We start from the raw sequence: 22400 nt of genomic DNA, 5'->3' as shown, positions 1-22400 counted from the left end.
ACACCAACATCCCCAGTCAGTGGAGCAGAGGCGACACCTCCAGCAGAGGCCAGAACGGGATGCCAGGCACAGCGGAGCTTTGTTCTGATGTCCGCCATTGATGGCTGTGCAGACGCTCCATGAATGACACTGTTGTGGTATTTTAAGAAGATTCTACAAATAGCACTAACTTGGAAAGGGCCTCAGAGCCAGGCTCATGAATGCTCAAGTCGAAGGCGGGCCAGCCTGGGAGATCCAGCCAGGACAATGGGGCCTCACAGCAGAGGCAGGGCGGGATGCTGGGTGACCCTGGCCTCTTCCGGGGCTCCACAGCCTCATTTCCCCCAGACTCGCCGGGCCCTCCCCACACAGCCCCATCCTCCCCACCATCAGTGCCTTCCCAGAAGGTTATTGGAAAGGAGAACCTCTCTGAATAAAGGGAGGGGGCCATGACATCCTTTCAGTGCCTGCTACTCCGGATTTCCAGGGACTTCCAGGCTCTGAAGACGCCCGACGAGGCATGGAGGAGGGGGCACAGGACGGAAGGATGTTCTCAGATTTTCATCAGAAATCACTTTATTAGGAGAAACTCAAAGACCTGTAGTCCCACAGTCAAGAAATACTAACAGAATGCTTTCCAGACAGTCCATTCTGGACACTTGGAAGACAGCCGAGAGAAGAGATAAGAACATGAATTTTGGAGTTAGTCAGCAGTGGGTTCAAACATACCTTCACCAGCCACATCTAGGTGGCCTGGGGCAAGTTTTTTACCTCTTGGAGCCTTGATATTTTCATCTCTTTAAAACCAAGGGCATTGCACCCCCTCGTGGGGACAGCTGAGAACCCAGGGCACAGTGAGCCCTCAGCAAATGTTAGCCTCTCTTCCTCCCTGAGTGAGAGACCACTGATTTAGCGCACGAGCATGCTCCATGCATAAAACAGTTCTGTGCTATGGCTGAAAAACACGGCAGGCATAGAAGGAACTCCTCTTGACCAAGTGAATCTACAGACATCAGGGCAGGCAGCAGGAGCCTGTGTGGGACAATAGAGAGCACTGGGGCCTGCGGCAAAGTAGAGAGGCTTACATCTAAGCCATTTTGTCCTGTCTGGGACTTGGAAAATGTCTTGAGACAACAGAGGAAAGATCATTTAAGAAAGGGGTGCCTGACCCCACCCCTGGCACACTCTGAACCGGACTGCTGCCATGGAGTGGCTATGCCCTCCAGCTGTCTCAGAGGTGGCATGGAAGGGCTCGGCTTCCTCCCTGCACCCTCATCCTTGTCTTGAGTAACTCTTGTATGTACTGTCTCCACCTCCACCATTTCACAGGAAGGAAGGGATAGCACTGCTCTGTAAGTGCTATTAGTGGCCTTGCACAGTTTTGTGTGCAGAACTTGTGCTCAAGTCACACAGACTAAACTAAAATGAAGTAAGGCAGCCTTGCTTAGAGCCAAGAGCACAGGGATCCCCAGACTCAGGGGCTGTGAGTGGAGTCCTAGCTGGCCCGCTGACATGCTGTGGCCTTAGTCAAGACATTTAGTCTCTTTGGACTAAAAAAAAAAATCATCTGGAAAATGAGAAGGCTGAGCCAGGTGATCTCCATGGACCTGTCCTCTAACCCCTCCAAGGCTGTATGTTACATCTAAACGTAGGCGCGATGCCATCATTAGCAGGAGGGGGTCAGGGTTTGAACAGCAGATGCCCTCCTTGACTCTTCCCTGGGGGCTCTTCACTGGAATAGACCTTGCTTGTTTTTCAAACTGGACTGGAGCAAGATAGAGAGTGGCTGTTTGCAGGCAGGTGACTCCATGCATGGCATGGCAGCCAGGATGTCACCAATTTAGAAGGTGCTGGTGTCTACAAAGGACCTTGGTTGCCCTGGCCCTCATCAGGAAGATCGTGTGTGGTACTGGTGGACACACATCCTGCACAAGTCCTGCTCTCGGTGCCCTCATGGCACACGGCAGCCCTGAGATGCCGCTCACCCAGCCAGCATGAGACTGAAGCCCAGAGAGCTCAGGCACATGCTCAGTGGCACAGCAACAGTCAGGATTTGAGCCCAGGATGGCCTGACCCCAAGGCCATCCATGCTGCCCCCGATTCTGCACCCTCAACTCCCAAGGAGCTGCTGCTCCCTGCACACAAGCCATGTGCCGCAGTGGGTGATGCAGGCCTCTCTCCATCCGACTCTCCCTATTGGTAAATGGAGGAAGCAGAAACAACCTAATCTCAAATACCTCTCCTTGCTCCAAGGTTCAGGGACTCTCTGCTTCCAGAAGTTGTTGATGCAGACTGGGTGCTGCTGGAAATCCTCAACAATGGCTCCATAGGGCCCAGGACTCATCATAACAAAGTGGCCCGTAAGTCCCCAGCAGAGGACTGGTGCGTCCATGCTGGGCCAGGCATGAATGCACCAGATACTTGATAATGACATCATTGACTGTTCAAGTCATAATGACTGAATGAATCCCAGGGTGGGGTTGCCTGGTCCTACCTGGCCCTGGCCTGTAAGGGTCAGCACTGAACCGGCTTGTCAAGATGAGCACTGAGTTAAAAATCCTCTCTGCCGCTACTGTGGGCTCCCAGGTGGATCTGACTGTGACAGGCTGAAGCACAGCAGTCCCTACCCACCTCCCCTAATTAGCCCCGAGTCTCAACAACAGCCTGAGCAGACTTAGTGGGCAGGGAGGAGGCTGCTCCAGGGACAGGGCCCTACCTCAAGAGGAACTCCAGTGGTGAGCAGGCTCTCTGCGTGACTGATTCTCAGAGAGGAACCTGGCCAGGCTGAAGCCACAAAGGGGAAGTTTGTATCTGACCTTTAACTTCTTCCAAATTGGATTGACTAGGGGACGTCCCAGGCCTTTTGTTGCCAGTTTCAGTGGCAAATGGCATATGCTGCTTTTCTTATTGTCCTTTGGTGTTCTCCATTGCTATTTGTCAAAGTGCACACCGGCTTCTCGGTTGTGTAGTATTAACATGAAACAGATACAAGAGTGCAGGCTCTGGTGCCAGATAGCCTATGGGAATCCCAGCTGTGGGTGGCCTTAGGCAGGAAACTCTGCACCTCAACTTCCTCATCTCTAAAACAGGACAATTAATAAAGTCCACTTGAGGGCTAGCATGAGGATTAAATGAACTCTACATAGAAAGTGCTTAAAACAGGGCTTGACACATAACGTTTATGTGTTAAAAATGCTTTTATTTCAACAAAACAATACTGGTCTCATCACTTTTTAGCGTTTTAACCTAAGCCTCAAGCCAAATAGTAATCATTTCCATTTTGGGACATTTTCTGTGTGCTAGCAATCTTACACACAGAGACCAATTTAATTCTTCCCTTAATACAACCTAGTGAGGCATCCCAATTTACAGACAAAGGTATCCCTCTTTGGCTCAGAGAAGCATCCCATCCAAAGGCTGCACAAACAGTATGTGGCAGAGCCAGAATACAGAACCAGGTCAGCCCAGCTCCAAGCTTCCAGAGCTTCCAACATTTCACACTGCTTCCTTGAGACCAAGCCCTCAGGTACCTTAACCCACCTCCATGTCAGCACTTAGCATTTAGATAAAGATTAGGTAAGGGGGACAAGGCCCCATCTAGAGAAGCCTTGAGAACTTGCTCATATACCTTGGTATGAATTCATTTCTCAAGGATTATCATTCCTAGAGTGCTGTAAAAATTTGATCTGTTTTGCAACTTCTTTAAAAAGCCCCTTTTACAGAGCATTGCTTTTTCTCTCTTTCTCCCCTACCCCCTCTTTTTTAATCCCCCGTGCTTCCACAGACACCGAGAGAGCATCGTCATATTTGATCTGACTCAGAGCTCACTCTGCAGGAAAAGATCTAATTCCAGGGCATTTGTCAAAAACAATCAGCAGCAATTCCTTAACATTACAGCTGCCTAAAGCTGCGATATCAACTGGGGCAAACAAGAGTGACCAAAACTTACAGATCTGGGGAAGGAGATATCCACTGGGGGCTTTGAAAACCCATGATATACTCCTAGAGATCCAGAAAGCCATATGCCTGTGCAGCGCTATGCCATTGTGGAGGAAAGACCTGAGAGGGCCTCTGTCTCTCATCTCTGGCTGATTTTGAGTCCCTGCACAAGCAGGAAGGGAAGACTATGGCAGAGTCACAAACTTCCTAAGCAATGGAAGTGTGCCCCAACACACAAACTTACATGTGCAAATACACTCTCCTCAGAGGGTAGAAGACTTACTGCTTCAAGACACTTAAGTATATTTCTGACAAATCATTGGCTGACCAATAAACTAACCAAGAGACTTGGGTGACTGCATACAACAGGCAACACAGATTTAATTCAGGAAATTCACTAAACAAAATAGCTACAACAGCAACCTGAGGAGGGAGGGTAAATCTGATTTGCAGAGTTGCCACATTATATTATTTACAATGTCTAGGTTTCAACAAAAGATTGTAAGATACCCAAGAAAAATAGGTAAGTATGGCCCATACACACACAAAATAGCAGTCCATATAAACTGTCCTTGACCTAGATGTTATACTTACTAGATAAAGTCTTCAAATCAGCTACTGTAAATATGTTCAAAGAACTAAAGGAAAATATGTCTAAATAATAAAACATAGTGTGACAATGATGTCCCACCAATTAGAGAATGTCAATAAAGAAATAAAAATTATAAAAAGAAACAAATATAAATTCTGGAGTTTAAAAGTACAATAACTGAAATATATAAATCACTATTTGAGCTCTAACAGCATATTTGAACTTACAGAAGAAAAAAAATCAGTAAACTTGAAGATAGGTTAATTGAGAATAGCCAGTCTGAGGTCCAGAAACTAAAAAATAATGAAGAAAAATGAACAGAACCTCAGAGATTGATGGGACACCATAAAGTGTACCAAAATACATAAAATAAGAGTCCTAGAAGGAGAGGGGAGAGAAAAAAGGTAGAAAGAATATTTAAAGGAATGATGGTTAAAACTTCCCAAATTTGTTGAAAAAAAGAGATTTACACCTAGACATATCATAGTCAAGCTGTCCAAAGACAAAGAATCCTGAAAGAAGCAAGAGAAAATACAAGAGATTCTCAATAAAATTAACAGTAGACTTCTCATCAGAAACCATGGAAACCACAAGGCAATAGAACAATATTTTCAAAATACTGAAAGAGAAAAAAAAATGACAGTCAACCAAGAATTCTATATCCAGCAAAACCATCATTCAAACATGGAGAAGACATTCTCAGAGAACTAAAAACCAAGAATATTCAGTCCTTCGTCCTAGCTGATCGGACCTACAAGAAATCCTAAAGGGAGTCCTTCAGGAAAAATAAAAGGACATTAGATGTTAATTGAAATCCACATTAAGAAATGAAGAGCACATATATAGTTAAACATAAAAGACAAAATAAATGTATTTTATAGCTCTTCTATTTAAAAGATAACTGCATAAAGCAATACTTACAAAACTCCAGTAATTCATAAAGATATAATTAGTATGGTGATAATGGCACCAATGAGTCAGGCAGCGGGGAGAACAAAGTTATATTGGAGCAAAGTTTCTGTAAACCACTGAAGTATTAATCTGACCTATATCATTTTAAATTAAGAGGCTAATTGTAATCCCCAGAATAACCACTAAGAAAATAACTAAAAAAATACTGTGAAGAAACAATCAGGGAATTATATTGGTATGCTGGAAAATTTCTATTTAACACAAAAAGAAAGCAGTAATGGAGAAATAGAACAAAAAAGATATAACATGTATAGAAAACAAATTCCAAAGTGGCTAACATAAACCTGTATTATCAGTAATTACATTAAATATAAATGGAATAAATACTCCAACAAAAAGGCAAAGATTGGCCAATAAATTTTTTAAATAATCAAACCATTACTGCTTATGAGAGACACATTACATTAAAAAACACAAGTAGGTTGAAAGTAAGATGACGAGAAAAGATATACCATAAAAACAATACCCAAAAGAGATCTAGAGTGGGTATACAAATATCAGACAAAATTGACTTTAAAACAAAAATGTTACTGGATACAAAGAGGATGAACATTTTATAATGATAAAAGGGTAGTTGCAGGAGGAAGATAAAACAATTATAAACATATATGCCCCTATAAACAGAACCCCATAATTCACATGACAAAAATAAACAGAACGTAGGAGATTTTAATCGTTGTTGGAGACTTTGATATCCTACTTTCAAAAATAAAACTAGGCAGAACATCAACAAGGAAACAGAAGACTTGAATAACATAAGGAATCAAGTAGAACTAACATACAACTGTAGAATGCTCCACCTAATAACAGCAGCATGCACATTCTTCTCAAATGCACACAGAACATATTTGAGGATAGACCATTTACTAAATCATAAAGTAAGCCTTAAAAATTTTAAAGGATTAACCAAAACAAAGTTTGAAAGTATATTCACTGACTACCGAGGAATGAAATTAGAAATCAATAAAAAAGGACATTTGAGAAATTCACAAATATGTGGAAACTGAACAACTCCCTTCTAAATACTCAAAGAAGCTGATCATAGTGGCATCTGTACTAGCATCTTTGGGTATTTAGGGGTGAGTTGGGACGTGTAGTCCCAACCATTCAAGAGGCTGAGGCAGGAAGATCGCTTGAGCCCAGGAGTTAGATGCAGCAGTGAGCTATGATTGTGCCACTGCATTCCAGCCTCAGTGACAGAGCAAGAACTTAACTCAAAAAACAAAACAAAAAAAGCTAGAAAAACAATAGAAAAAATTTAAAAATCTATAAAAACAAAAGTTGGTTCTTTGAAAAAATTACCAAGTTTGACAAACTTTAGCTAGACTGACCAAGAAAAAAATAATATTATTAAAATCAGGAATGACATAGGGAACATCACTACCAAACTTACAGAATAAAAAAGATTGTAAGGGATAATATGAAAAAGAATTTGTGGCCGGGTACAGTGGCTCATGCCTGTAATCCCAGCACTTTGGGAGGCCAAGGCAGGAGGATTGCTTGAGGTTAGCAGTTTGAGACCAGCTTGGGCAACACAATGAGACCCCATCTCTAAACTTTTTTTAATTAAAAATTAGCCAGGTGTGGTGGTATGTGCTTGACTCCCACGTACTTGGGAGGCTGAGGCAGGAGGATTGCTGGAGCCCAGAGGTTTGAAGCTGCAGTAAGCCATGTTTGTACCACTGGACTCCAGCCTGGATGACAGAGCAAGACCCTGTCTCAAAAATAAATAAATAAATAAACAAAACCTATAACTGTTTGCCAACAAATTAGATGACTTAGATAAAGGAGACAAATTCCTAGAAAGGCACAAACTACCAAAACCAACTCAAAAAGAAATTGAAAATCCGTATTACTGAACATTTAAGAACTAATACCAAATGTTCACAAACTCTTCCAAGAAATAGAAGAGAGGGAAAAGTTCTCAATTCCTCCTATGCAGCCAGTAGTCCTCCGATATCAAAAACCAAGACATCACAAGAAAACTACAGACCAATATCTCTTATAAATACAGATAAAAAATCCTCAAGAAAAACTAGCAAAATACAATCCAAATCTACTGATGAATGGATAAACAAAATGTGGTATATTCATACTATGGAATATTACTCAGCCTTAAAAAGGATTGAAGTAGCCATACATAGATGAACCTTGAAAACATTATGCTAAGTGAAAGAAGTCAATCACAAAAATACAATATATTTATTGTATGAAAACAGTTTCATGTTTGTCTAGGCTGCAGGGCTGGGGACGTGGGGATACGGGGAGGGTTGTCTCTGGAATGAGACATGACTACTAATGGGCATGGAGTTTCTTTCCGGGGTGATGACAATGTTCTAAAATTAGATTTTGGTGATAGCTGCATAACTCTGTGACTACATTAAAAACTGCTGAATTATATAAATTCAAATTCAATTCAATTGAATTAATTTCTATAATACATGAAACACACCTCAATACAGCTGTTTAAAAGAGTCCAGTGATAGGATGTTTAGGAGAAGAGCCAGCAAAAGACAACTTAGGCAGGATAAGCATTAGCTACAGAGCTGGCTGGGGGTGGGCGATAGGGAGAGATATTTTAGGGGTTCATTTCATTGAGGTGTTCCCCATTTTGGTCCCAGGATTCCTGGGGACCAAGGAGGGTCCCCTACAGGTACAAGGACCACAGAGTAACAAGATGAGAAAACACACCTCCAAGCCTCTTCTTCCTCTTCCCTTCGGGAGTTCAGACCTCTGAAGCTCTCTGGGAGGCTTGCTGCCCTAAGGGCCAAGGTCAGGGACTTAGGGCTTCCTCAGGATTGGTTCCTCTCTGGAGCCATGAGAGCCAACCCCCTAACCCTGGAGGCCAGCAGCGTTGACCCTGGCTATGTGCTGTCGAGCCCCCACCTTCCAGCTGAAAGGCCACAGGACTCCTCTCCAAGCAGGTAGGAGGAGCCACCGGGACTTCTCGTGTCCCTTTGCTAGGCACACGTAGCAGTTCTGGGTTTCCTCGGAGAATCATCAAGGTTCAAGCCACCAGGGACCTAGAGATCATCGAGTCACGCCTGTTTCCCTCTTTCCAGATAAAGAAACTAAAGAAACTGAGGTTCTGAGTGGCGGGGAGCTGGGATGACTGCTGGGCTTTCTGACAGTCTTGAGGCCTGCGTGCCTGTCCCAATTACAGGTGGGAGGGCAGAGGCTCAGAGGGGTGAGGGGGAGGCCTGGCTAGGAAATGAAACCAAATTTCTCTGCTGGATGCTGGTTCCCTTTTTGAAAAACCCCCAGGGCTGCTGTGCAGGACACCGAGTGGAGAAGAAGTCACAAAGAGCAGCCCTTCTCAGAAACCGAGTGGAGCCAGAAGCCTCAAGGTTCAGTCTCCTGAGCATGGCCCGCAGGACAGCAAGGCTCGACCACACCCCAGCATGTGGTTCCAGGCCTCACATCTGTCCACATCAGCCCACCACTGCCTTCAAAGTCAAGTCAGACATGAGGGCTGCTACCTCGCCTGGCCCCTGCCAGCCTTCCCAGCAGCAAGCATAAGACAGAGTCTGCCCTGGCCTTCAGGGAGCTTCTGGCTCACTTAGTGAAGGAAAAGATTGTGCAAAGTAATGACACATGTATATTTACACATTATGGTAAGTGTTTTAAAGGAAAAATACATAATGGCAAGTGAGCAAATAACAGGGGTCAGAAAAGGCCTCTCAGGAAATAGTGACACTTAGGCCAAGACAAACGAGGAGCAAGGTGACTTCAGGCAGAGAGAAATGAGGGAAGCAAAAGCAGGCCACGTGTGAGAGGAGGATGGGGATGTGGTGAGCTGGAGACCACATGGCCGGCAGTGAATGGCACTGAGAATCAACTGTCACTGCCGCTGGAACCACTGAGCATGCATAAGCAGGGAGCAGTGAGACCCTGCTGGTGACCTGCACAGGCCACACTGGCTACTGGAGAAGGGACTGGAATTGGGGAGGGTCCATGTGGGAGGCCTTGTCGGGAGAGGCCACTGCAGCAGATGGGGCCGCAGGTGCTGGCATAGCATAGAGACAGCAGAAAGATTCAAGTGCACTTTGGAAATAGAACTGGCAAGATGCGGGGATGGCAAATTGGAGTAAAAGGATGAAATTGAGAATTCAGTTTTAGCCCGATTAGCTTTGGCCAATCTCTAGTCCAGGAGACATCCAATGGAGGTGTCAGGGCCAGAGGCCTGAGCCGGGAAAGTGACTGAAGATTCTGATGAGTTTGCCCGCCAGAGGGCCGAGCAAGCAAGCCAGAAGCATCAGAATGTGCAGGCCCCTGGGGACAGGAGCAGAGACAGAATAGCAGAGCAGGAGGCAGCCACTGTGCTGGCCTGAGGACTGTGGCTCCCTGAATGCTGCAGCGGAAGAGCAGAACTGGTCCTATCACCCAGTCAGTGACAGCCATGCCTCCTGACCTCTCCCTCCAAGATAGAGCAGGGCACTCTGTCCACTCATCTTGCACCAGACCAGCAGCAGCATTCCTGCCCAGGCCCACTGGCCTCTGTACCCTGGCTGCTGGGCACCCCAGTGAGCCCAAGCCTGGCAGAGCCTATACTTTGTCTACCAGCAAAGGGGCACAGGGTCTGCAGGAACCCATGCCCAGAGCACATCTATTACAATGCAGTGATAAACACAGTGGACTGCCACTGGGATCTGCTGGGTGTTGGGTGACCCAACAATAGGCTGGGTCCAGCCAGCAGGTGAGCTCGATGGTTTCCTGTCTGCCCACACTCTGCTCTTGCTAGTGTTCACAAGTACAGATTCTGTGCCAGTGTGGTGCCAGGCCACATAGGTGACAAGGTGATCACCAGCGGCAGACCCAGGCTCACTGCACCAAAGGGAATGAAATGAACTGGGCCCGAGGGCTAGGGCTTAGAGATGGATCCGGGCACAGGCCACCTGCCCAGGCTCGACTGCCCTCAGGCCCATTTGATGGCATCTTGAGAGGAAGTGGTGTGGTGCGGAAACCACAGAGGTGGTTTGGGAAGCCTGGGAGGGGGAGGGGGGAACACAGTGCCAGCAAGGCTGGGAAGCTGAGCCTTTTCTGCAGGCAGTGTGGGGCCAAGGTGGGGTTTGAGGAGGACCATAGTGTCACCAGAGCTGTGGGTGGATGCTGGCTTGGGCAGTGGACTAGAAGGGGCAAGGGTGAACTCAGGATGGCCAGCCAGGAAGCAGTGCCATCAAGGTGACAAGTCGATGAGTGAATGCACAGGTGTTGCGGTAGCCTTCAGGGCAGGAGCACAGGAGCCATCAGCCATTGGTTGTGAGAAATGAAGAAGAGGGCAGGGTCGAGAGCCAGGAAAGCAGAAGGGGCAGTGGGAGTGCGGGACTGCACTGGAGTCTGATGAGGGGCTCTCGATCTGCAGGCCGCAGACAGGCACTGCAGAGCTTGGAGGGGGAATTTCGGGGGGCATTTGTTTAGAGGCAATCACAGTCATCAGGGCCTTGAGGGAGATAGCTCAGAAGGTGAACAAATTTATAGCCAAAAGCCAGCAGGGCAGGGCTGCCTTCAGCCCTGGTTCTGCTGTTCTGCTGCAGCATTCAGGGAGCCACAGTCTTCAGGCAGCCCTCAGCAGCCCAGGAGGGGCCTAAGGGGAGCAGGCTCGTAGGCGCTCAGAGCGTCAGGACTGGTCACCTGGTCCAGTGCAGATGATCTCCTTCAAGGCAGAGCCTGACAGGGAGGCCAGGATGAGTGGGGAGGAGGACAAAGGGGAGTCAGGGCTGGGCACACTGCTCCCTGGTGCTGGGAATGGAGGGGAGGAACAATGGGCAGGGCTTATGGAGCATAGAGGGGGACAAGAAATTGGTCTTGTTGGTTTTGTTTTTGAATTTTTGGATGAGCAACTCAGGCAGGTTTATGGGCTGACAGGAGTTGATGGGAGGGAGGGTGAGGATGTTGGGAAGAGCATGGGACCTGGTCATGGGCAAAACCCCAGAAGGCAAGGAAGAGCTGCTGCTGCTGAGAGCAGCGGGAAGGGTGAGGGGCGAAGAGCTCCAGAGGCAGCAGGAGATGAAGCGGTGGCAGAGTATGAGTGCGTGTCAGGATCTGAGGGCCTAGCAGTCCGCTCCTGCCCCTTGCTGCCCTGGAACAAAAGCTGACTCCATGCTGTGCTCCAGTACCGCCTTCTTCCTCCAAATCTCCACCTTGGGTAACAATGCAAAGCTGAAGAAAATGAAATTTGCCACCAAACAGATCCATCACAGAGCTCTAAATACAGATGCACCTGGAAACATGCCCAAGAAACAATACCCTCAGAGTTCAGACAAGTACATGAGCCCTCTGCTTTTAGGGGAGGCTCATCCTCTACAAATCAGATCCTGCTCACTGACCTTTTTGGGAGCACCTGGAACCCAGGATTTCTCTATTTGTGATAACCTGTCTTGCACATGATATTAAGTGGGATTAATGACACAGCATATCACACCCTCCCCTTCCTGAAAAAGGCATGCGACAATCCCTTCCTGGACCCGCTGTGCCCACCTGCAGCGTTGCAGCCAGCAGGAGAGCAAGGGGCTCCTGGATAAAGCTCAGGATTTGGGTTTTAAAGGCGTGATGATGACACCTACTAATGTGGCTCTGGCTCTTGATATATTTTTGCTGCTCTCTTCATGAGATTATAGAATATTTGAGCTTTTCTACTTTATCAAGTAGATTTTTACACAGGGACAAACACGCTAAAATGTTCTGTTGTAAGAGTTTGATTCATCCAAGAATGAAATCAATAAGAACAACTGTTGTCTTAGCTGTTGCTTTAATTGAAATGATATCAATGATTAATGGACTCTCTTTCGACCTTTTCTTAAAAAAAAAATGCATATACACATCTCTAGGCTAGAGAGTCAGATATCTCCTTAGGTGGGTGGCAAGAGCTAAACACACACATGGATACATACACAGACATACTGTGTTACTGCTATTACAACTGAACAGTTTAATGTCCAAAGCAGCATTTTGCAAAGTGTGTCCACACATATGTGTGCCATGAAATGCCCTATGAACAGAAGGTTCCCTAGGGAAAGGTGTGGAGACCATACCTCCAATCCACCTGACTTAGCGGGCACAACTGCGCCAGTATGGCAAAGGCTCTGTTTGCTGTGAAAAATCTTCCAAACTTTCATAATTCCTGATGTCTAAGATTATTTGACCAAATAACCCTTCCCGTGTTTATTGCAGAACTAATTGTGAACAATGGTTCGGACTGTCCACCACCCAGCCAGACTGGCCATATGGGTTCAAATTTGTTAAATGAGCCTGCAGCATTTAAACCCTTGGAGATTTTGTACACTAAGAGATCAAACATCTGTCTTCCTTGAACCACAGACTCTCCAAAAATTGCACGGGTTCTCTCCTCCCTGCCAGACAGTGGCTGGTCACCCACTCTGGCACCACAGTGCTCCCCACCCACTTGGTCAGCTTGGCTAACTTCCATGGGCTGCAGAACCTTGTAGGCACTTCAGACTCAGTGCCTACCCCCAGGCTGCTGTGGCCAGCCGTCTCTCAGGTGGGTAGGAGGGTAGGGCCCAGCTGGGGAACACTCCCGGACCAGGCTTGTTCCTTACCTGGATTGGTGAAGCCAGCAGCTGGCCTTGGGGGTCCACAGCCCCAGAGGACAGACCTAAGCAAGAGGAGGTGCCCCTGGCTCCCTTCTGGGGCTGCTTAATGAGTCTAAGTCCTCTCTAGCCAAGACTTTGTAAATCCACCCTTGCTTTTGGGACACCCTTTGCCATGTTTACTGAAGAGGGGTCAGGACTAAAGCTGCTGGTCCAGGCCCTGGTGGGGGTGAAATCCTGGGCTCCGACCTGCCCTCGGGGAGCATGCAGCAAGATCTTGCCCTCTAAACCCTACTGCAGCCCTGGCTATTGTCATAGTGAAGACACCACACACAGGGCTCTCGGCCTCTGCTTCCAAGAATGAAGCCTCATGTGCAAAATTCTTTTTCATTCTTTCTACAATCAGAAGCCGAGAAAACTGTTGCTCTGGGACAATGAGAACCTTGCAACTACAACACTCACATTTTTCACTTGGTTTTGGTTGCAAAGAGGCTCAACCACAGATCCTACCTCATGGCCAGATTAACTGGGCTCCATTTTCCCTTGACCTCTCTACTTCCTGTGTAAATGTAGGGTCCTGTTTAGGTTTTTAAATAGTTAAGTATTATACATGTTATGAGCTACTTCAAACCCTTTGTGAAACCAGCCTGTACATTGATGGCACCATTCTCACCTGGACAAGGTCTAAGGCTGTCTGACCTTTTCTGCATCTGGATGCAGAATACACTTTTTGGAGGAAGGAAGACCTAGTGCTCATTCTGGCAGAGCCTTCCTTACCCTATATGGTTTACAGGCAAGGCTTCCCAGACTCACCTGGCCATAGGTGTCACTTGGGAAACTCCTTAAACACACAGTTTCCCAAGGCCTTCCCCAGAGCCTATCCAGCAGGCCAGGGTGGGGCCTGGAAATCTGCATGCTTAATAAGCGCGGCAGGTGAGTGTTAGGGTTAGGTGAGTTTAGGGAGCGCTGCAGGAAAGGGATGCACCATTATGTTCCCGACGATCAACAGGGATCATTTCAGTCAGTCAAGGGTTAAGTCGGCCGGGCCCCAGCCCCCGGGAGGCCGGACCTCCGGCGGCCGCCAACGTCCTAAGCGTGTTTCTGGGCTTTGGGCCCTCTCCAAGACTGCTGCATTCCTCAAGCAGCTCTGCTCGCAGGTTCCGCCGCGAGTTTTGGAAAACTCTGAGTCAGGGCCCCACCGTCCAAGTTTGTGACAGAGGCGGGCGAGAATGAATGGTCCCTCTCCCGGCGGTTAAGCCGCAGGGGCGGCGCAGGGCGCGGGCCGGGCTCGCGGTGCAGAGACCTGCGAGCGGGTCTGGGCGCCGGGGGTTCCTCGGCTCCGGCCGTGGACTTGGCGGACCTGCAGCCGGCGCCGCGGCCAGCCCCGGGCCCTGGAGGACGGACCCTCCCCTCGGCTCTACCCACTCCCGCCCAGGGGCCGGACCCCACCCCCACTCCCACATGGGGACCGAGGAGCCCCAGGATGCGCCCCCGCGCCCCGAGTCAGAGGAAGCCTCCCCTGCCAAAGTTAGGAGACTCAGGGGAGCAGCAGCCGCACCTGAGCCCTTTCCAAAGCTGAGGCAGGTGCGGGCGGCCCTGGACAACCAGTGGCGAGTCCCCGAGGCGGGGCTGGCAGCCTCTGGCGGCGGCCGCAGGGAGCGGGGCGCACGTGCGCGCCGGAGTTACCTTTGGGCGCTCGCAGGTGTCCCCTCCAGTCCTTGCAGCAGCACAGCCCCATGGCAGCCGCCCGCGGCCCCGCCGCTCGACTCCTCTCCCCGTCTGCCGCCTGCGCCCCGGGGCGGCGCGGCCGAGGTCCGGCCCACGGGCAGTGCCCAGCCGGGCGCAGGGTGCGCGGGGCCGCCGGCCCGCGGCTCCCGGGCCCTCACACTCCACCGCGGCCCCGCGCAGCGGGCATCCCGGCCTCCGGGCAGACCCTGCTAATCAATAGGAGAACGCGCAGATCGCGCCCGCCGCGCCGCTGCCCGCTTTTATCTCCGCGCGCCGGGGCGGCCCCGCGCTGCTCCCTGCCCTCGCCGGCGCCCTCCCCACGGCCCGTTACTCTCCCGGGGTGCCGGGCCGCGCGCTCGCCCAGAAGCCGCCAGGGGGCGCCGAGGAGCCTGGGCTGCCTCCGTCTTCCTGGGAGCCAAGCAGGGGTTGGGGGCCACACCGGCCTGGCCTCCCCGCGCAGAATGGGAAGAAGGGGCGCCCTCGCTGTGCAAGGGAGACGCCCCCCACCCCACCAGCATCCTCTGGGCAGTCATCTCAAGGGTGACTTGGTCGGGGGTGTTCGGGACCACCGAGCTCTCAGTTTCCCAGCTCACCTGTACTGTGCAGTAGTAGGAAGAGGGAGTGTTTGCCCAGGCTACCCTCAAACCTGGCGGGGCTACCTATGAGCTGTGTGACTTTGGGTAAGTCATCTCCCCTCTGAGACTGTTTCCTCACCTGAAAAGTGAGGAAAATGATACCGGTTCAGATGCTACTTAGCACAAATTAAGAATTAAGTTATTCAAATTCTCTCTGTGCCCAGTTTCCCCACCTATAAAACAGAGAAGATAACAGAAACTGCTTCACCGGATGGTTGTGGCAATTAAATGAGTTGATATATACAAGCACTTAGAACCCAAGTGGCCTGTAGCTAAGTGTTTTGCAAGTGTGAGCTATCATCATCATCACGTCTTGGCAAGGATTTGGGCACTTTTTCATGAGAGTGTGTTTGGTGCAATCACCTTGGAAGGTAACATGGAAGCTGCTTTATTAAAACTAAAAATGCTGATGCCCTGGGAGCAAGCTATCTCATTTCTTAGTATGCACCCCATGGAAATGTGTGCCCACATGCCCAGGAAAGTCTATGGAAGGCTATTCATGGCAGCCTTGCTTGTGATTGCAAAAAGTTGGAACCACCAAAATGTTCATCAGTAAAAGAATCATCGGCCAGGCATGGTGGCTCGTGCTTGCAATCCCAGTACTTTAGGAGGCCAAAGTAGGTGGATCACTTGAGCCCAGGAGTCTGAGACCTGCCTGGGCAACATGGCGAAACCCCATCTCTACTAAAAATACAAAAATTAGCCATGCATGGTAGCGCACACCTGTAATGGCAGCTACTCGGGAGGCTGAGGCATGAGAATCACTTTAACTCGGGAGACGGAGGTTGCAGTGAGCCGAGATTGGGCCACTGCACTCCAGCCTGGGTGACAGAGCGAGACTCTGTCTCAAAACAAACAAACAAATGAAAGAATTATCAAGTACATTGGAATTTTCATAAGATAGTATATAAAAGGAGAGTGCTATGGCTGAATGTTTGAGATTTATGGATTCATGGCACTTATGTAAAACACATACCCCTACTCACAAAATATTACTATAGTGTTCACTCTATACCATGCTCTGTTCTAGGCCCTTGGGCTTAGAAAATTATATGAGAGGAAAACAGGAAACCAAGAGTGGTTCCCTTTGGGTAGAGGGTGGAAGAAGAATGGAGTAAAGTGGGTGTCAAGAGACTTGGGCTTTTTTATAATGGCCTCATTCTGTAAAAGGAAAGCATAATCATGTATGATTGTGTAATTAAAGTAAATAATCAATTTACTTTGATTGAGATAATTATATTTTTAAGTGTTTGGCACAGAGTAGGCTTCTTCATGTAAGGTTCTTTGTCACCCCCCAGTTCCTAGGATCTGTTCCTGACCCTGAAGCAGGGCTGTGGTCCAGCTCTGATGGCCTTGACTTGACTGGAATTTTCTCCCTCCCTCCTACCACAATTCCATTTGGGGAGAACAGAGGTGGTCTCAGAGGAGAATCTCAGCAAGCGCAGGCTGGAAAGCAGAGGCTGCCCAAGGCACGGAGCAGAAGAGTTAAATAAATGTGGGGGCAGGAAAGAATGACTTAGAGCAGGGAAGAGGTTTTCCCAGGAGTTAAGTCTTCATTCAAAGGAGAGATTAACAACAGCGGGGCAGATTTCTGCCTCCCTCCCTCTCCTTTAACTCCTCAGAAAGACCAGGGTGAGGCTTTGGGGAGAGAGAAGGGTTGTCCTGCGTTAGATCCGGAAAGATGTTTTCACTTCATGACATGTAGGCGGGGGTTACAAAGAGAGAGTAACTGAGAAAAAACAGAGAGACCTGACTTCTGGTTGCTGCCAAGTCATTTTAAACAGTTTTAGCACCAGGCAAGATCACTTAGTCACAGCGGGCTTAATGAGGCCCCAGGAATTCCAAGCTAGAGCTCCCTGCATTCAGGGAGAGCATCTGCGGGGAGCGAGCCCCTCGGGTGATTGTCCAACGGCCAAGTCCTACATTTGGAAAGCAAGATTTAAAAGAAAACATCACAGCGGCCATTGTGGGCCGCTTGTTTATCTTTCTAAGAGGAAGTAGCAAAGCAGGATCGTTTCAAATGAGCCTATTATAAAGGGTCAACGTCCCCATTGAACCGTTTAAATATATTTTGGGATACTCGACTTTTCAAAGGGGCTTTAAATATCAACTCCCAAGGCAGTTCAGCAGACAAATAGGAGGGCAAGGGCTTCTTGTTTTATTGCCTTTGGTTTCACACACTTTTAATTCCTAATTACACATTGTCTTTTTATAGTTTTTTAGTTGTGTGTTCTTCCTCAAGGGGGAAGGAAAATAACATTCACTATGTGTTTCCCACCATGTGCCAGGCAACTCACAAAGGTTATCTCAGTTAACCACAGGACAACCGCATGAAGCAGATGCCATGAAATTCAATTTACAAAGGAAGAAACTAATGTTCAGAAAGGTGAAGAGACTTGCCCAAGACCAGTGAGATAGTAAGTGGTAGAGCCAAGATGGATGGGTGGATTAATGGATGGGTGCATGGATGGATGGATGGGTAGATGGATGGGTAAATGGATGGATGGATGGATGGATGGATGGATGGATGGATGGAGAAATGCATGTTTGGATGGAGGTGTAGGTAGGTGAATAGATGGATGGATGGGTGGATGGTTGGTTGAATGGAGGTGTGGATGGGTGAATACATGAATGGATGGGTGGATGGATGGTTGATTGGATGGAGGTGTGGATAGGTGAATAGATGAATGGATGGGTGGATGGATGGTTGCATGGAGGTGTGGATGGGTGAATAGATGGATGGATGGTTGGATGGATGGTTGGTTGGATGGAGGTGTGGATAGGTGAATAGATTGATGGATGGGTGGAGGGATGGTTGAACGGATGTGTTCCATAGGTGAATAGAAGGATGGATGATGGATGGTTTAATGGTTAAATAAACAGAAGAATGGGTAGTATTTCCCTAGTTAGGCCTAAAGTCATGGGCTGCAACTGGCAAAGCACCCACTTAGCATAGAATTTGTCTGAAAAATCAAATTTTCTGAAAATAGCTCTGCCACCCAAATTGATCATGACCCCAAACTAACTAGAATTTAGTCAAAACATCAGGATCACACATGCTGCAAGGCTCTAGTTGTGCTCAAGCCGCCTTGCTCCAGAAGAAGGGCCAGAGGTGGGAACCTCTAGGACATGTTTCCCAGCAGGAAGGCCAACCTCCAGCCCACCACCAGGCACAGGGCAGAAGAGCTAGAACCAGGGGGTGGATATCCAGTGGGCACAATGGGCTCTGGGAGGAGGCTGGACACTAGCTTTGAGGACAAAGTTTCTATGGGATAGAGGCTGCCCCATTCATCCAGAGCTCTACCTCCTGCCACTTTACTCCATTTCTCTTGGAGACCCACAGTTGGGTGGTGAGAATGTCAAGCTGTTTCTCGGGGGTGCTACTGCTGCTGCTGGGATCCTGAAGCCTGTGCAGCCTGAGCCCCTGGTCCCAGATATGCCCCAGGCCATTCAAGGATTTTCTTAGGAGACTCAGGACCTGCCCTCCATAGTTCCAATGCAGGAGTCTGGATTGCTCCTCCCCAGAATATCCAAGGCACCCTCACAGCACTATCTCAGGTGTGAGCTCAGCCCTGGGTAGCACAGGGGAAGGGAATAAATGGGAGTGTACCATCTTAGCCACAAGCATAGCTTAGGGAGCCTATAATGATCATTCTTTCCTTCATTCATGTACAAATGATGACTGAACACAGCTCAATGCCTGACACAAGGCCCAATGTGGGGCGAGGGATAGGAGGCTGCCCTGGGAGCTGTAGGGGACAGAAAGCCAGTCTGCAGAGGGTGGTAAAGAAAACTCTGCAGAGGAGGATGCTTTGAGGTGGGACCTCAGCTGCAAGGAGGGGTCCAGCACCTTAAGGGATGGCACAGGAATGGTCCCTGATATGATGTAGACGTGTGTCCCCTCCAAGTCTCACGTTGAAGTATGACCTCCAATGTTGGAGGTGGGCCTAGTGGGAGGTATTTGGGTCATGGGGCAGATTCTTTATGAATGGCCTGGTGCCATCTCTGCAGCAATAAGTGAGTTCTCACTCTGGTAGTTCACATGAGAGCTGGTTGTTTAAAAGAGTATGAGACCTCCTCCTTTCTCTCTCTCTCTCTCTCTGTCTGTTACTTTCTTGCCATGGGACACATATGCCCCCCTTTGCCTTCTGCTATGATTATAAACTTCCTGAGGCCTCCCCAGAAGCCAAGCAGATGTTAGTGCTATGCTTGTTTAGCCTGCAGAACTGTGAGCCAAAGTAAACCTCTTTTCATTATAAATGACCCAGTCTCAGGTATTCCTTTATAGCAATTTGCATGGACTAACACAGTTCTCCAATGGGTGCAGTAGTATCCCATTAAGAACTTGCTCTTTACTTGGGTGGGGGGAGTCACAACATGGCATTTAGGGTAGGAGACATGATGCAGCCTGTGATTCTGACTGGCTAGCCTGGTGGCTAGAGCGAGATAGGGACTGGAAGGGGGAGACTGGAGCAGAGAGAAAGCAAAGATGCAAAAGGCATAAGCCAGGTGAGAGATGTGGGCCAAACACAGGTTGGAGGAGTTGGAGACCAGGCAGGGCAATGTGTTAGCTCAGGGGCCCCAGTTAACCACACCTTCCAGTTCTTGCATCTTATGTAACCCCCTCCCTCGAATCTAGGCTGCCCTATGAGCTGCTTTTATTGACAGAAGGTAGCAGAAGTGACTCTGGACCAATTCTGGGTCTAAGTCTTAAGAAAACTTGGCAGCTTCTGCTTTTCCCTGTCGTCAGAGAAAGCACCCCCTTGTAAACAGTGGAACTGTCCTGAGACTGTTGTGCTGCAAGAACCCCAACCTAGCAATGTGGAGAGGCCTAATGGAGAACTGAGGTCCAAGCCAGCAACCACATTGACTTCCAGCTGTGTGAGTGAGGCTGTCCTGGAAGTGGATTCTCCAAGTGATACCATGTGGAGCAGAGAGAAGCTGTCCCCACCAAGCCATGGCTACACTGCAGAACAGTGAGCAAATAAAATGTGTTTTGTTTTTAGCATGGTACTGGTATAAAAATAGGCATATAGATGATTGGAACAGAATAGAGAACCCAAAAATAAAGCCACATACTTACAGTCAATTGATCTTCAACAAAACAAACAAAACATAAAAGTAGGGAAAGAACACCCTATTCAACAAATGGTGCTGGGATAATTGGTAAGCCACACATAGAAGAATGAAACTGGATCCTCATCTCTCACCTTATATAAAAATCAACTTGGCTGGGCTCGGTGGCTCAAGCCTGTAATCCCAGCACTTTGGGAGGCCAACGCGGGCAGATCACCTGAGGTCAAGAGTTCGAGACCAGCTTTGCTAACACGGTAAAACCCCATCTCTACTAAATATACAAAAATTAGCCAGGCGTGGTGGTGGTCGTCTGTATTCCCAGCTACTTGGGAGGCTGAGGCAGGAGAATTGCTTGAACCCAGGAGGCGGAGGTTTCAGTGAGCCAAGATTGCACCACAGCACTCCAACCTGGGAGACAGAGTGAGACTCCATCTCAAAAAAAAAAAAAAAATCAACTCAAGATGGATCAAAGACTTAAATCTAGACCTGAAACTGTAAAAATTCTAGAAGATAACTTGGAAAAACTCTTCTAGACATTGGCTCAGGCAAAGACTTCACGACCAAAAACCCAAAAGCAAATGCAACAAAAACAAAGATAAATGGATGGGACTTAATTAAACTAAAATGCTTCTGTATAGCAAAAGAAACAATCAGCAGAGTAAACAGACAACCCACAGAGTGGGATAAAATCTTTGTGATCTTTACATCTGACAAAGGACTAACATCCAGAATCTAAAAAGAACTCAAACAAATCAACAAGAACAAAACAAACAATCCCATCAAAAAATGGGCTAAGGACACGAACAAACAATTCTCAAAAGAAGATATACAAATGGCCAACAAGCATATAGAAAAATGCTCAACATCACTAATGATCAGGGAAATGCAAATCAAAACCACAATGGGATACCACCTTACTCTCTCAAGAATGGCCATAATAAAAAAAAAATAAAAATAAAATAGATGTTGGCATGGATGTGGTGAAAAGCAAACACTTCTACACTGCTGCTGGGAATGTAAACTAATACAACCACTATGGAAAACAGTGTGGGGATTCCTTAAAGAACTAAAAGTAGAACTACCATTTGATTCAACAATCCCACTACTGGCTATCTACCCAGAGGAAAGTAAGTCATTATATGAAAAAGATACTTGCACACGCATGTTTATAGCAGCACAATTCGCTATTGCAAAAATATAGAACCAGCCCAAATTCCCATAAGTCAATGAGTGAATAAAGCAAATGTAGTATATAAATACCATGGAATACTTCTTAGCCATAAAAAGGAATGAAATAATGTCATTTGCAGCAACTTAGTTGGGACTGGAGACCATTATTCTAAGTGAAGTAACTTAGGAATGGAAAAGCAAACATCGTATGTTCTCACTCATAATTGGGAGCTAAGTTATGAGGATGCAAAGGCATAAGAATGATACAATAGACTTTGGGGAATTGGGGGAAAGGGTGGGAGGAGGGTGAGGGATAAAAGACTACACATTGGGTACAATGTGCACTGCTCAGGTGATGGGTGCACCAAAATCTCAGAAATCACCACTAAAGAACTTATTCATGTAACCAAACACCACATGTTCCCCCAAAACCTATTGAAATACATTTTTTTTAAAAAAGGAAAATGTGTGTTGTTTTAAGTCATTAAACTTTGGAGTAGTCTGTTAGGCAGTTACAGATAGCTGAAACATAGGAAGTGATGCAAAATCCTCATGGCTAGCACTGCCTGGCCCTGACAATGTGCCAGGCTAAGAGCTGGACATGTGCACGTTCACTTAGAATCCAGAGCAATCCTATGCATTCGATGTCATCATTATTTCCACTTTCAAGAGGAGGGCACTGAAATACAGAGAAGTGAAGTCATTTGCACAAGGTCGCACAGCCAATTAGTGGCTAAGCTCAGATCGGAACCCAGCCCATCT

At 47.7% G+C, this 22400-nt stretch overlaps 1 protein-coding gene across 13 annotated transcripts in view; it reads right to left on the bottom strand.

Annotated features, from left to right (window-relative positions):
• ARHGAP22 (Rho GTPase activating protein 22) overlaps positions 1-22400 on the bottom strand; it is a 210072-nt gene that overhangs the window by 62748 nt on the left and 124924 nt on the right. For 2 of the 13 annotated variants that reach the window (XM_063638048.1, XM_063638049.1), the window contains exon 1: positions 14716-15069. The exons of the other annotated variants lie outside the window; for them this stretch is intronic. In XM_063638048.1, coding sequence (XP_063494118.1) covers positions 14716-14767 — 52 coding nt within the window. In that variant the 5' untranslated portion in view covers positions 14768-15069. Of the gene's footprint in view, positions 1-14715; positions 15070-22400 lie in introns of those variants that run through there. 13 annotated transcript variants of the gene reach the window in all.

The sequence above is a fragment of the Symphalangus syndactylus genome, chromosome 4, assembly GCF_028878055.3.
Source record: "Symphalangus syndactylus isolate Jambi chromosome 4, NHGRI_mSymSyn1-v2.1_pri, whole genome shotgun sequence".
Classification (NCBI taxonomy): domain Eukaryota; kingdom Metazoa; phylum Chordata; class Mammalia; order Primates; family Hylobatidae; genus Symphalangus; species Symphalangus syndactylus.
This window is presented reverse-complemented; position numbering and strand designations above follow the sequence as displayed.